The 13,303-nt window shown below is 42.0% G+C and overlaps 1 protein-coding gene across 1 annotated transcript in view; it reads left to right on the top strand.

The window, feature by feature from the left end:
• STK39 (serine/threonine kinase 39) overlaps positions 1-11,794 on the top strand; it is a 1,706,935-nt gene extending 1,695,141 nt beyond the window's left edge. Inside the window, exon 18 of the mRNA XM_069225277.1 lies at positions 10,704-11,794. Coding sequence (XP_069081378.1) covers positions 10,704-10,778 — 75 coding nt within the window. The 3' untranslated portion in view covers positions 10,779-11,794. The remainder of the gene's footprint in view (positions 1-10,703) is intronic.
• Positions 11,795-13,303: the final 1,509 nt, after the last annotated feature.

Genomic DNA, 13,303 nt, shown 5'->3' with positions numbered 1-13,303 from the left:
TTCTCAAACTCTTTCCCTTCCTCGCCAGAAGACTTTTTATCCAGGCTCTGATACTGTCACGTCTGGATTATGGTAATTCCCTCTTTCTTAGTTCCCCTGGCTATGTCACAAGGAGACTACAGGTAGTGCAAAATGCAGCCGCTCGTCTACTTAAAAATACATCTAGATATACATTGGCCAAACCTGCTTTAGCTTCTCTCCACTGGCTCCCTATAAAGCAGTGGATCAACTTTAAAACCCTATGTATGACTCATAAAGCCATCTATAACAAGGGCCCCAAGTTCCTCAGGTAAAGTATTTCATTTTATGGTCCAGCAAGACCTTTGAGGTCCTCTGCTGCCCTGTTAGTGCATGCCCCTCATTTTAAGAGAACCACATGGGGAGGTAACTCCTTCATAGTCAAAGCTGCACATCTCTGGAACTCCCTCCCCCTAGAGCCCCGACAAGAACACCTAAAATTACCTTTTCGCAAAAAATTGAAGACTTTCCTATTCTCATTATAGACTCCTTTACTGGGTCTTGCTCTAGGCTCTGACCTATCTTTTAGCGCTGGGAGGCCTTCTGGTAGCCATGCGCTCTATAAATTTCTTAAACTAAACTAAACTGTAAAACTCTGTGCACTTTTAACATGGTTGAATTGGCTACCCTAATTGACATATTTATATAAATCCCTAGTATACAGTGCATGGAATACCTATGGCCTGCAAGTTAAACACCAGCACTGGGCTGCAGCACATATTGTGCTGTCATAAGGACCTCTTGGACCTGAGTTGGTTCCCCTGTTTTAGCTTCTTTTTACATTTTATATTTTATCAGTTTTAGCTAAGCTACTTTTAGCAATGACATTTACACGCATTTCTTGCATGATATTCTTCAAGGAAAATGTGCAACGAGTTGCTTGTTTAGTTAGCCTTTGCATGACATGTAATCAGTACTTTCTGTTCAATGCTAGGAACACTAGGAACACTGCACACAATATTATAGTAGTTATGTTGCCCATTCTGGAGACAGCTTATAACATCTAGACATAGCATTGCATCAGAGCTGTGCTTCCAACACCGCATGGCTTTAGTTTATAAAACGTGCACTGACCCAGAAGGTGCAAAGGACATTCCAGCCACAACCATCCTGTGACAAATGCTGTATTGCACATGCAGCTCTGCTGGTGCTAATCTACCAACTTCCTGAGATGATTGCCATCTACACAGCATGCCAGCTCCTGACACAGTCTCCGGGTATGGGTTTGGGTCTAATCCTGTAGATTGGGCCAGGTGGAAGGGTACACCCGCTATGCTCTCAGTGTAGTCTTATGGTTTGGTAGGAACCTCTAGAACATTTGGAATATCTAGAAACACATTGATCATGGTTAGATTGTTTATTTTCTTACCATGTTTATTAATGCTGAATACTTCGCTTTTGTTTTATCTGCCAAGATATAGGAGCTCATTCCCTTTATGCCAGATTGTTTTAAAAAAAAAAATTGACAACTTAACTGGCATTGCTTTGTGTCTCGCCTTGGCAAGCATGAGAGCATGAGTAATACCACAAAAGGGTATGATCTGTTTCCATGGATTCCTGAGAAGTCAGAGTGTCATGTATAGGTTGCTGTAATCAATTTAGCCACAAAATTGTGATGGTTGCTGATGGTGTGGACGGACTCAGTCTCCAACATTCTGAAGTTCTGCTGTCCTGAAAATGCAGTCCTATTATCTGAGTAGAAACCGTATAGAAGTGCCATCCATTGCATTGGAAGTCCACTCATATATTTTGGCCTACCATGTAGTCTGACTGAAGCACTTTTTAATCTGCAATTCAACCTGCCCAAATAAACCCTTTTGACAGGTCTAGACCTGTTTTTGAGTACTAATTAGTCACTCCTGAGTAGGCCTTATAGCCTATAAGGCAGGGTGCACAGTACTTAAAAGTAGGACATGTAGAAAAGTAATGTTTAGCATTATGCTGACAGTAACTAGCCCTGAGAGTTATGTACACCATAGCAAGTGTGGCTGTCTACGGCAAAACACTGGGATGCAACATTATATTCAGTAATGCTTTCCTTGGTTAGGAAACAAGTAGATGTTTCACTCTTGGACTCTTTGTATTATTTATTCTCTGGTGAAGTCTATTTTTTTTAATAATTATTAAATAAAAGGGTACTTTTAGAAAGTTACCAATCTACTGCCTAAATCCACTGGAGGCTAATTTGCTTTAACCTCCAGCTACAGGCCTCTGAGTGCTCAAGCACTGGATCGGGCCTCAAAAATACTGCCAGAGTAGAGACAAAGGCCTGGGTGCGTGGAGATGTTTCTGTTCCTCTGGCTGGATGACTATTTGTGCAGCACCCAGGAACTTGAATGCCTTCAAAGGGGCCTCCACTGGGGCTAAATATTTTGAAAAACGAAAGTTTTTCCCTTCAATTCCACAGTTCCCCCACTGGATCATGTTAAAAAAACAAAACCACAGTTGTTATTTTTTATTTTTATAAATGACCTCCAGGTAGGCTAGGGCTTAATGGTTGGTGCTTTTTTTTTTTATTTGGAGTGGGGTTAGCACCCCACACCTCATGCCTTCCTTAGGCCTCTGGTCTCCATCCATTGGGGCTGCTTTTTAAGCCATCAGGAGCCCAACCCACAACCCCAACATTAAAACATAATTTGGGTGCGCAGGGTATGACACTAACCAAATATTAAATGAAATTAAAAATATATTCAGTCCTTTGGCAAGGAGCACCCCATAATTCCATAGGGAATTTATAAGGTATATATCTTCTTGTTGGTGTTAGCCCTAGGAGGGGCAGGAGCACCACCAATGTTTTGTTTTAATTTTGTAGGAGACTGTAGGGAGTGCAGCAGCCCGAGCAATATTTTTAAAAATCGAAGGCCCATTTACTGTGCCACAGAGACCCACCTTGCAGGGCTGTGTGTGGCACAGTACATCTGGAGTAAAACAAGGCCACTCAAGTTTCTGCCTTGCATTACTCTGCGTGGGGAAGATGTTAATGGGTGGAGCATGGTAGTTCCCAAGCATTCACACTTGGTTTTTGACACATTCCCAAATTTACTAACACTAGTACACCTGGAAATGCATGAGAATTTCATGCCTTCTCAGGTGAGGTGTAGCAAGGAAAAATATGTTTATTTTTCCACGTTCTTTCCTCTTACTGCATGTGCTGCATTATACAGGAAGGTGCACCTTCCTGCACAAAACAATCCGGCCTGTAAGGCAGGTACCGTTGCACCATGGTGCAAGGGTCCCCCCTTGGCGCTTGACAGCCACAAGTGTGCCAGTGCACAGAGAGAGGCAGGAATGCACCATATGTGAATAATTAAGGCACATTCCTTCTCCCTCCATTTTATGGAGCATAGAAAGTTGTCTTGATGTGTTGCGCTGTGTCAGATCGATCTGGGCCTAAGCCTCCTAGGACATTCAATCCATGATCCAAGGGGAGCTCACCATATGTGTTTAAAGCATTCCTAGCTGGAGCTTTTTGCTCTTCAGCTGTAGTGCAGGGCCCCTTTGTGGTGGATTCTGTGGTTGCACTATGTGGCCTGAAAAATGTTATAAGACTCAAAGACATGTTGTATGTTTTTATCAATACTGTTTTATTTAAAAAAAATTGGCATCACGTTTGTTAAACATTGCAATGTGTAAATCTATTACGTATATATTGGAATACCTTTATTAGTGATCTTTGACAAAAACAATAGGTCTGCTTTATATATGTTGATGTGCTGACTCCTTGATAATGCCAATAGACCTGCCTTATTTAAAATGAAACCCTTTATATTGTTACATCATAAGGTTACACAGTCAGCCGTGCACGCCTGACCCCAGAATTTCAATGGTCTAAGGCTCTGTGCTGCAGGGGGTAGGGCCCCTGCATGGTTGAGTGCAGAGCCTGGCTACAGGTCAGGCCCTATACTGATCCCTACACCAAGCACAATCAAGAAACATTTATTAACTTGAAGCTACCTAGAGTTAAAAGAAAATTTGTGTCCCTCAACTAATTGGTAAGCAGAAAGAAATGCTTCTATAAATGTGGAAGATGAAAAGTCCGTCAGCATAGTATGAATACAACCAGGTATATGCTACCTGATAGAAATACAAGAAGAATTTTGGAACTTATTAACTTTGATACATATCATGTGATTTGCATACTAGAATGTACTTGTAAGGAAGTGTACATTGGAAGCACCACAAATAAAGTTCCTCTAAGAATCTTGACTATGTGCTTTAAAAGTAAAGTCTTCTATAGCAAAACACATTTGGGGGAAACTTGTAGGTGATACCACAAATCTAAAGTACTATGGCATATGAAATATACTCAGAAAGCAGGAAACTGTGATTTATAACTGTGAAAGGTTGAATTCGAACTGTACAACTGGGTACACAAGCAGCATGGGATCACAACTTAGATGCTGAGCTATATGTGGAACGCTGACTGTACAATCTAGGATTGTTTCTTGAGGCCTCTTAGTAAAAACAACAAAAACAAAAATCATTCAGCTTCTTTAACACTTCAAAATAATTGGCAAATATGAGAGCGAAATGTACATTATGAAATACGAGACAGAGATGTACAACAGAAACATCTATATCATCTATATCTCCTGTCACAAACGTATTTTACACTGATTAAATGTCCAAGAGAGTTTACTCCCTCTTTATTGGCAACAAGCATCCACTGATCATATAGGGAGTTCATGATAAGGCAGGTACTTTGCAGAATCATGTTTTCTAATCTACATAGGATATCGAAATTGAGTATGTCTTAATGCTCTTTCTATTTAAAATGTGCTGTGCTTTTCACAGATTCCAAATCAAAAATGCTAAGCATCAACAAAACATAATAGACTCTGAGAAAGAAATGGAACCAAGATATTGCATGCATGGAAGTGATAAGTAGCAATGATGCGTTCAAAATATACATTCAGTGGATGAAAAAGCAATAAGCTTTAGCACAGCATGCAGTAACCTGTGAAACTTGGGGCCTGATTTTGGTCTTGGCGGGGGAAGACACCATCACAAATGTGACAGATATTCTGCCAGCCAGATTATGTTCCTCATAGGATATAATGGGTTTGTAATACTGCAGACGGGATATAAGTCACATTTGTGACAGTGTATTTTCCTACATAAAGACTTAAATCAGGGCCTTGGTCTTTGCATGGGCTTCCCAAGCGGAGTGATCACAGCCTCTTGGAGTGTTGGTGAGAGAGACTTAGGCCCATGTTTATACTTTTTTAGCGACTGCATTTGCATCATTTTTTGACGCAAAAGCGGCGCAAACTTACAAAATATAATTGTATTTTGTATGTTTGCACCGCTTTTGCGTCAACAAATGACGCAAATGCAGCGCTAAAATAGTATAAATATGGGCCTTAGCCTCCAATTCTCCTATACCTCTAAAAGATGGACAGTGAGCAAGTATTTAAAGGCCTTGTAGAAGTTGACAGTGAGTCTGTCTAGCTCTGGAGCTTTGGACCCATCCAGGGCATCTATTGCCTAAATAATTTATTTGCATGAGTTGGGTTCACTTAGAAATTGCCTCCGTCAATCCGCCAACCATACCCATTGCCACCTCAGCAAGGTACTCTGTGACTGCATAGGTGTTACCTTCTATCCAGGTTGTATACAGTTGCTCATAATAGCGCATTAGTTCATTCGTTATGCTCTCGTTGTTTATTATACGATTTCCCCCAGCATCCAGTAGGTCTGTTGTGTATCTGCTCTGCCCATTATGGCGTAGTAAGTGGGCAAACGTGTGGCCGAAGCACTCCCCCTCCCAATATTATGGCATATTATTTTCCCAAGTAAGCCACCTCTCTGTCTGCCTTGTCCCTAAACTCATCAATCAAGACTGCGAGGCGATGTAGCCTATCGCTGTGCCTCTGTTGCACATCCACCTGATTAATGTAGAGTAATTAGGCCTAAATGCAGCCCAGATGGGTGCAAATATCACGCAGGAGGCCATAGTGCTTTTCGGTACTGACCCCACGATATATGTCTCAAAGACTCCTAGAGGGTGTCCTGTGTTTTAACCAAGCCAGAATTGATTGGAAAATATTCTATGATAGAGATGTATCCCTGCTGGGCTAAGCTCTGCCTATACAGCTCTGGCAGTACCATTTTAACTGGTGCATTATCCGGCAACATGCGAAGAAATGTACCACGTCAGATAGCCATAGGGCTGCACCAGTAGAGATGAACCAGTTATCAGTTTGGGTTCATACGCCATGGAGTGCAGAATAGAAGGTGTACTCTGAGATCATTATGTTGCACAAGCGGCACACACCTGATAGCTCGAATGTATCAATAATATCTCACAAGATAAGTGTTCCACATGGTTTGCTGCTGAAATTTGAGCCTATGGTGTCCACTAACGGATTATGCACCATATGTAACCCCCCTTTCCAAACCACTAGGTCTGAGTCATGATAAAAGTCAGAGGAGACTACAAGCAGAGCATATATGTTGGCTAGGAGTACACTCTTATCTGTTCAAATACTGGAGACTATCACAAACCTCCCGGCATCATCAACAAAACAGACCTTATAGTTAAAGGGGACGCACTTGTGTATTAAAGTTCATACCCCATGTAATTGGTAGCTGTAGCAAGAGATGTAATGATTGTTGAAGCAAAGGGGCAGGTGTCACTAGGCAAGAGATGGGGCTCCTGAAGAAATGCTACCTCAATCCTGAAGAAATGCCACCTTAATATCATGTTGTGTTAAGTAGGAGAGCACCTGCTTGCCTTTGCCTTTACGAGGGTTGCTGAGGCCTCTAATGTTCCATGTCATGCATCTGCACGCCTCTAGCTAGGATCCCCATCACCTAAGATCGTGTATGGGACTGTCTTGAAGTGTTAATAATTTCCCGTTAAATATTGCTTATTTAAAGCCCATTCCTGAAGAGCTTGGAAGAGCCCCATTAAAAGAATACTTTTCAGTTGAGCATTGTCCTTGGAGGTGGATGTAATCTTTGTATTAACTCTTTCCCTTCTCAAAACATATGTCCATTTGATATACTCTGGTATGCATTTTATTCAGAAATTCCTACAGATTAGCTGTTTACCTGTCTATCCTACCCCATAGGATTTACCCCATGGAGGTTTCATGCAACTCTAGGTGAATTTTTGCATGTGAAAAGCACAATTGTAAGAGAGCACACCATTCTTGGCCTGCTTTTAATCATTCCCTACTATCGCCACACAGGTTACCTCAGCCTCACGTCCCGATGAAGACCTACCCAGATGATTTTAAGTAACTGCACTTTCATGGGTCGAAATGTCGACACTCTCAGAATTACCTGTACTAATCCCTTTTGGTCATCTAAAACAACCTTCTAGTTGCCCGGATTATATGGGAATTTTGAACTCTGATATACTTGCCAGACAGCATGCAGGCCCCTGAAGCACTGCTTTTTATGTACTCGCTCACTTCATTTTCACGTGTCATGCTGCACAAGCACTTTATTCACTTTTTGCACATTTGAAGCAACCTATAGTACAGCGTACCTAAATATTTTCATTTACTTGTGCCATAATACATGTATTTGAAATAACTTTTTCTCTGGTTGTGTGTTCTTTTTCCTTAATTTTTTTTTTTTGTTAAAAAACATTGTGTGAATTTGCTCACTGCTGACTGGATATTTGTCTATTGTACTAAATGCTACCCAGGTCCTGAAGTTCGCTGATTTAGCCCATTATAATGTAACTGGCCATCATTGTGGCAGGTATATCCTTCAGGGGACGAACAGGATAAACAGTCATCCCTGAGGCCCAGCGGGGCCCAACCTCAGTCTCCTCATGCTCACCTGCCAATTCAATCGTTGAGGAGCCTCTGAGGTTCTATTGAGCAATGGTGTAGGCCCACCCACGCAGGTCCTCAGTCGGCCGGTCCTTTTGCATGGGCCCATCAGCTGTAGTCAGGCTGCTTCCCCGGGCTGTCTCACTACTGCAACCATCATGCAGCTGTCACCGGGCAGACGCTTGGTAGCCTTGGCCTCAGGCTCACCTGCAGACTATGTTGCCTTTAGGCCTATGCCAGGCCTGCTAACTGTTTGCCTCTGATGCTTATCCTTTGCGCTGCTACTCACCAGCCAAGGGGCTCATTCGAAACAGACGTGTCCTAGGCAACTAATTTGCCATCTTGGGAATATCCAGGATAGCAATGCCACAAAATAAGATGATCCAGGTTCGGGAAGGATGCTGAAACCCAGCAGAAACGGGCTGCCAGAGCTTTACAGCAAGGCGGCCATCTTGGTCGCTAGTGTGGCCACATCCTTCGAGGTTTGGCAACCTCTAAGTTGAGAGCTGACAAATTGCTGCCTGTGTCCAGGGTGGTAGGCTTTTCTCCTGCCACATCCCTGTCTTCACACACATGATGAGATGGGTTACACATGCACTGTTGCTTCCCAGGCTTTCCCTGTGCTGTGTGGGCACAAATCTCAACTTGCTGCTGTCTATGTTATACTTGTGTGATTGCTGACAAATGTATTTATTACAGTGTCTCTGCATTACCAATGTTGAGTGGATTGTGAAGCTTCCAATTCTTCTGGCTACACCTTACATATTCTATATGCTAATCAAGTTTGCACTTCTGCTACCAATGCTTTACCTGTTAATTGTGAGGGAAGCCTGAACTACTAGTGCTTGTCTTGTGTGTATAGGTCGGCCTATTCACAAACTGCATAAGGTAGTATTCCAGTAATACTACTCATGTTCTACAAAATTATATTTACTAAGCAGCAGATGGAGATCCCCCTAACCCTATCACCACCACCTCCTATCTTTTCTGTGGGGTGATTTCTGCACAAGTAAAGCCTATGTTTTAGTAGAAAATACAGGCCAGACAAGGGGCAGTGGCAGTAAAATAGGGTTCATTTAATACAAACTGGGAGGGGTTTGGGAAAAAGTAACGAGAACTCTAAGGAGGGAGATGTTACCACAAACACCCACCCACAAAAGAATAAGCTCATTGCTCGTCACAAACTATGCTTCAAAAGTTTCTACAGCCAAAAAGGTGACAAAAAATTAGTTAATATACTCCAACCCAGCCTTGGGCATCGTCACATGCATCGCTATTTACAGAGACAGCAACACTCTCCCAAATAACATAGGTCAGCATCTAAAATAATGTCCCATAGAAATTGGTAAAAGAATACAATTGTTTCGAATTTCTTTTTTGTATCATTATTATATATATAATTATTAAATATTTGTTTAATTAATATTAAAACTGATTTGGAAATTAATTTAAATATTTAACATTTTGTTAAAAAAAATTATGAATCCCTTAATTTAATTACACGCATAATATTTAACAACATATCATACATATTAAAAATAGAAACATTACTGGGGTGACTATTTTTTTGTTTAAAATATTCCTAATAGCATTTGTAAATTAAATAAACATTTTTATTAATTATTTTATAAATATTTATTTTAATGGGTTAATGTTATGTAATATTTTTAATAGTTATAGATGTATATTTTATATCACAACAGTTGTTATAGTTTTTCAACAGAATAATAACTTTAATATTTTTCCCTGTAGTATCCCATGGAGGGATCTGGTACGGTTGCAGGGATCTCTACCTATTGTGAAAAGTTACTAATGGTAACTTTACCCTTTTAAATCCTGTTGTAGAAGGTTCCGTTGTGGGTCACACATAGGCCCTCATTCTGACCCTGGCGGTCTTTGACCGCCAGGGCGGAGGACCGCGGGAGCACCGCCGACAGGCCGGCGGTGCTCCAATGGGGATTCCGACCGCGGCGGTAAAGCCGCGGTCGGACCGGCACCACTGGCGGGGTCTCGCCAGTGTACCGCGGCCCCATTGAATCCTCCGCGGCGGCGCAGCTTGCTGCACCGCCGCGGGGATTCCGACCCCCACTACCGCCATCCAGATCCCGGCGGTCGGACCGCCGAGATCCGGATGGCGGTAGGGGGGGTCGCGGGGCCCCTGGGGGCCCCTGCAGTGCCCATGCCACTGGCATGGGCATTGCAGGGCCCCCCGTAAGAGGGCCCCTACATGTATTTCACTGTCTGCTGCGCAGACAGTGAAATACGCGACGGGTGCAACTGCACCCGTCGCACAGCTTCCACTCCGCCGGCTCGATTCCGAGCCGGCTTCATCGTGGAAGCCTCTTTCCCGCTGGGCTGGCTGGCGGTCTGAAGGCGACCGCCCGCCAGCCCAGCGGGAAAGTCAGAATTACCGCCGCGGTCTTTCGACCGCGGAACGGTAACCTGACGGCGGGACTTTGGCGGGCGGCCTCCGCCGCCCGCCAAGGTCAGAATGAGGGCCATAGTCTACACCTATCCAGTCTACACATAGATGTAAATCTACACTCGGAAACCAATAATAGTAAAATAGTGCAGTTTTACCCATAGGTGTTGTAGTAGATCTACACAAAAGTACATCTACATGTGTGACTTTGCCTTTTTGAATCATGCCCCTAGTGTGTATGAGGGGTGTCTACAGTGATTCAGGCCATTTATTGCCCATTCCACTTGTTAGTGATGTGGGCACTCCTGATGTCTGTGTTGTACTCATGCACATGTCCATAGGTGCATTTGCGGCTGTACTTCTGCGTGTTTATATATTCTATTACCTATATTTTTTTTTTAGTTCTGTGAGGCACTTTAACACAGAGGTCTAGAGTTTGAAAATAAGGACAGTGTTTTCTTTTATTCTTCCAGGTCTCTGGTTGCGATGCAACTGAAATACCAGACGAGATCAAACTCATTGGATTTGCCCAGTTGAGTCTGAGCTGATGGCTCTATTTTGGCAAGCTGCATAATCTGGTTGCGAAGAGGCCAGCTGACATGAGAAAGGCAAAAAGAACGCACACTAAATCCTGCTTAGTATTTTAGGAAGTAACAAACTCAGAGCGAGAAACAACCACAACTGCTACTCAAAAACATGATAATTATTTCTTGCTATTCCACTGGAAGCATTCCAAATCAAAACAGACGAAGTGGTAATCTTAACTGAGGGGGTTTTATTTATTGGTTGCAAAATGTGTTTTTAGATCTGAAATATATTTCTTCCTTTATGTTACGTGTCAGGTCAATGTACCGGTATGTCGGCTCTATGCTATTGCCTCTTCTATGCATTATTTAGATAATTATGATAGGATGTATTAGCCAAATCGAAATTCTAATTTGAAATTGATTGTTGAATTTTATTTTCATATATATATTTATGCATTAAATAGCCCACTTATAACAAGTGAGACATTATACGCTGCTTACAATCTGCCCTTTAACAACAGACATCGCTAGATTCTTTGCCATCTTTAGCTTTGGAAAGGAGACTAGACAGTTTCATTTTGTTTAGACTTTTAAAATTATAGATCTATTGCTGAATGTCTAGAACGTGGAAGGTGCCTTGAACACATTAACTTGTAAGACTGTGCCTGAGGATACTTACTAGGAGAAAGATCATAACTTCGAATTTCAAGTTTAGCATAAACAATCTTGTCCCTTTTTGGGCACCTTTTTGCTTGAATACTAGAAAATGTTACCATTAAGCTAGTCTGTTTAGTATACCATTCTTGTAACCCTTAAACGACATGGACTCACCAAAGGAATGTGGAGAAGCAAAATCCCATGTGTACTTGGAGTTATTAAGAATGACATGCAAAGCCATAATTAAAAAAGACTGTGTGCAATGCCTAAACGTTTTTGTAATATCTGAAAGTCAAAATAAAACAATTGAAGGAGACTCTGCTTTCGACGATCTTGTGAAATTCACTCCATGAAATGAATAAACATTACTGGACTAAGGGCTTCAACTGTTCCCCCTCTTTATTTCGTGTACTATCGTGATCAATACACTAATAGGCAGAGGAAGCGTGAATTTGGTAAACGAATCAGTAAAGAAACATTGATGGACTATTCTACTTGTGCTATGAACAAACTGCCATATCTCTGTTCACTTTGGTAAGGCAATGTTCACTAAAACTGCCAACAAAGAAAAAGAGAACATTTTGAGAAGTTGGCAGCAAAAAGGTAAACATCATTGTGACAAAATTGTACACTAGTCTCAACTTTTTTACCGTTTGACAGTACTAAAATGTTCTCTTTGAGTCAGGTATATGAGAACCCCACCACAACTTAGCATTACTCCTGCCCACCAAACTCACAGTCCCATCACATTTAGAGGTGAGGAACTGCTAATTTTGCCCGAGGAAACTTTGCCGTAGAGTGGCTCTACTAACACCCAAAACAGGCTTATAGCCTGCTATAGCAGGCTACACCAGCCAATAAAGGCCCTTTCCAACGTTAAAGGCCCAAGCTAAAGGCGAGTAGGCCTTTAGTGGTAGTATAGCCCAGCTACGGAGGGCTATAAGGCCATTAGGTGGCAGAATATTCTAACAAATAAAACAAAGGCATCACATGCCTGAGGGGGAGGAAATCTCCTCAGGCTCTGTGAGGCTTTTATCCACAGCTCTTGCTGTGAGACAAAAATTGGAATAGTGGAGCTCCGGGCTTTTACGAGCCATTAGAAATCTGGAGCACTCCATTGTCTTTAATGGAGCTCCCAACATTCTAGTGTTCTAATTATTGGTAGCGACTGTTGCATCACAAAGCAGTTAACGTTAGTGTAATGGAGGCGTTTCCCTGAATAGGGCAGTCCACTTGATGCAGAGTGTTCCTGGAGTTCATCTTGTGAGACAGTGTAGACCCAAGCAGGAAAATTAAATAACTACACCACACATAAAGAGAAAGCTCCATTACAATCAGGATCATTGTTTTTTCTATTTAAAAAATAAATATTGTCTTTGTGTGTTTGTTTCTGAAATATAAGAAAAATACAGAGCACTATGGCTACCTGCCCAGCCTTCAGTTTGGATGAAAGTGCCATTTGCTGCAACCACAGAAGAACCATCAGCGAAACAATCCCTATCAGTCTGGTGCAGTCATCATAATACAATGGAATGTCCTTCACCAGCAAGGTGGCTATGGGTGCCTCCTCAAAACCAGCAGTCTAGCAAACCAACTGTCAGGATCGAAATTATCGTCTAAGTCTCTTTAGGCATCACCTTTCCTTGAAATGAGTGAGGAAGGAATATGCAAATATTTCTGTCTTTTAAGACCCAGAAAGAGCTGTCCAGACATCACGCATCCACAGGGACAACACTCGTAGGCGAATTGCAAACTTAATAACTATCAATACAAAATGAGTATATCAACGCTACTCCACAAAAAGTAGTATAACTACACGTGGATATTTCAATATAAATCCGACTGTAGTTTTAATACTTTCTGCTATTTGCAAACTCTGACTGGAATCT

This window comes from Pleurodeles waltl, chromosome 3_1 (genome assembly GCF_031143425.1).
Source record: "Pleurodeles waltl isolate 20211129_DDA chromosome 3_1, aPleWal1.hap1.20221129, whole genome shotgun sequence".
Taxonomy (NCBI): domain Eukaryota; kingdom Metazoa; phylum Chordata; class Amphibia; order Caudata; family Salamandridae; genus Pleurodeles; species Pleurodeles waltl.
The sequence above is the reverse complement of the archived record's forward strand: the minus strand, read 5'-3'. Positions and strand labels throughout refer to the sequence as shown.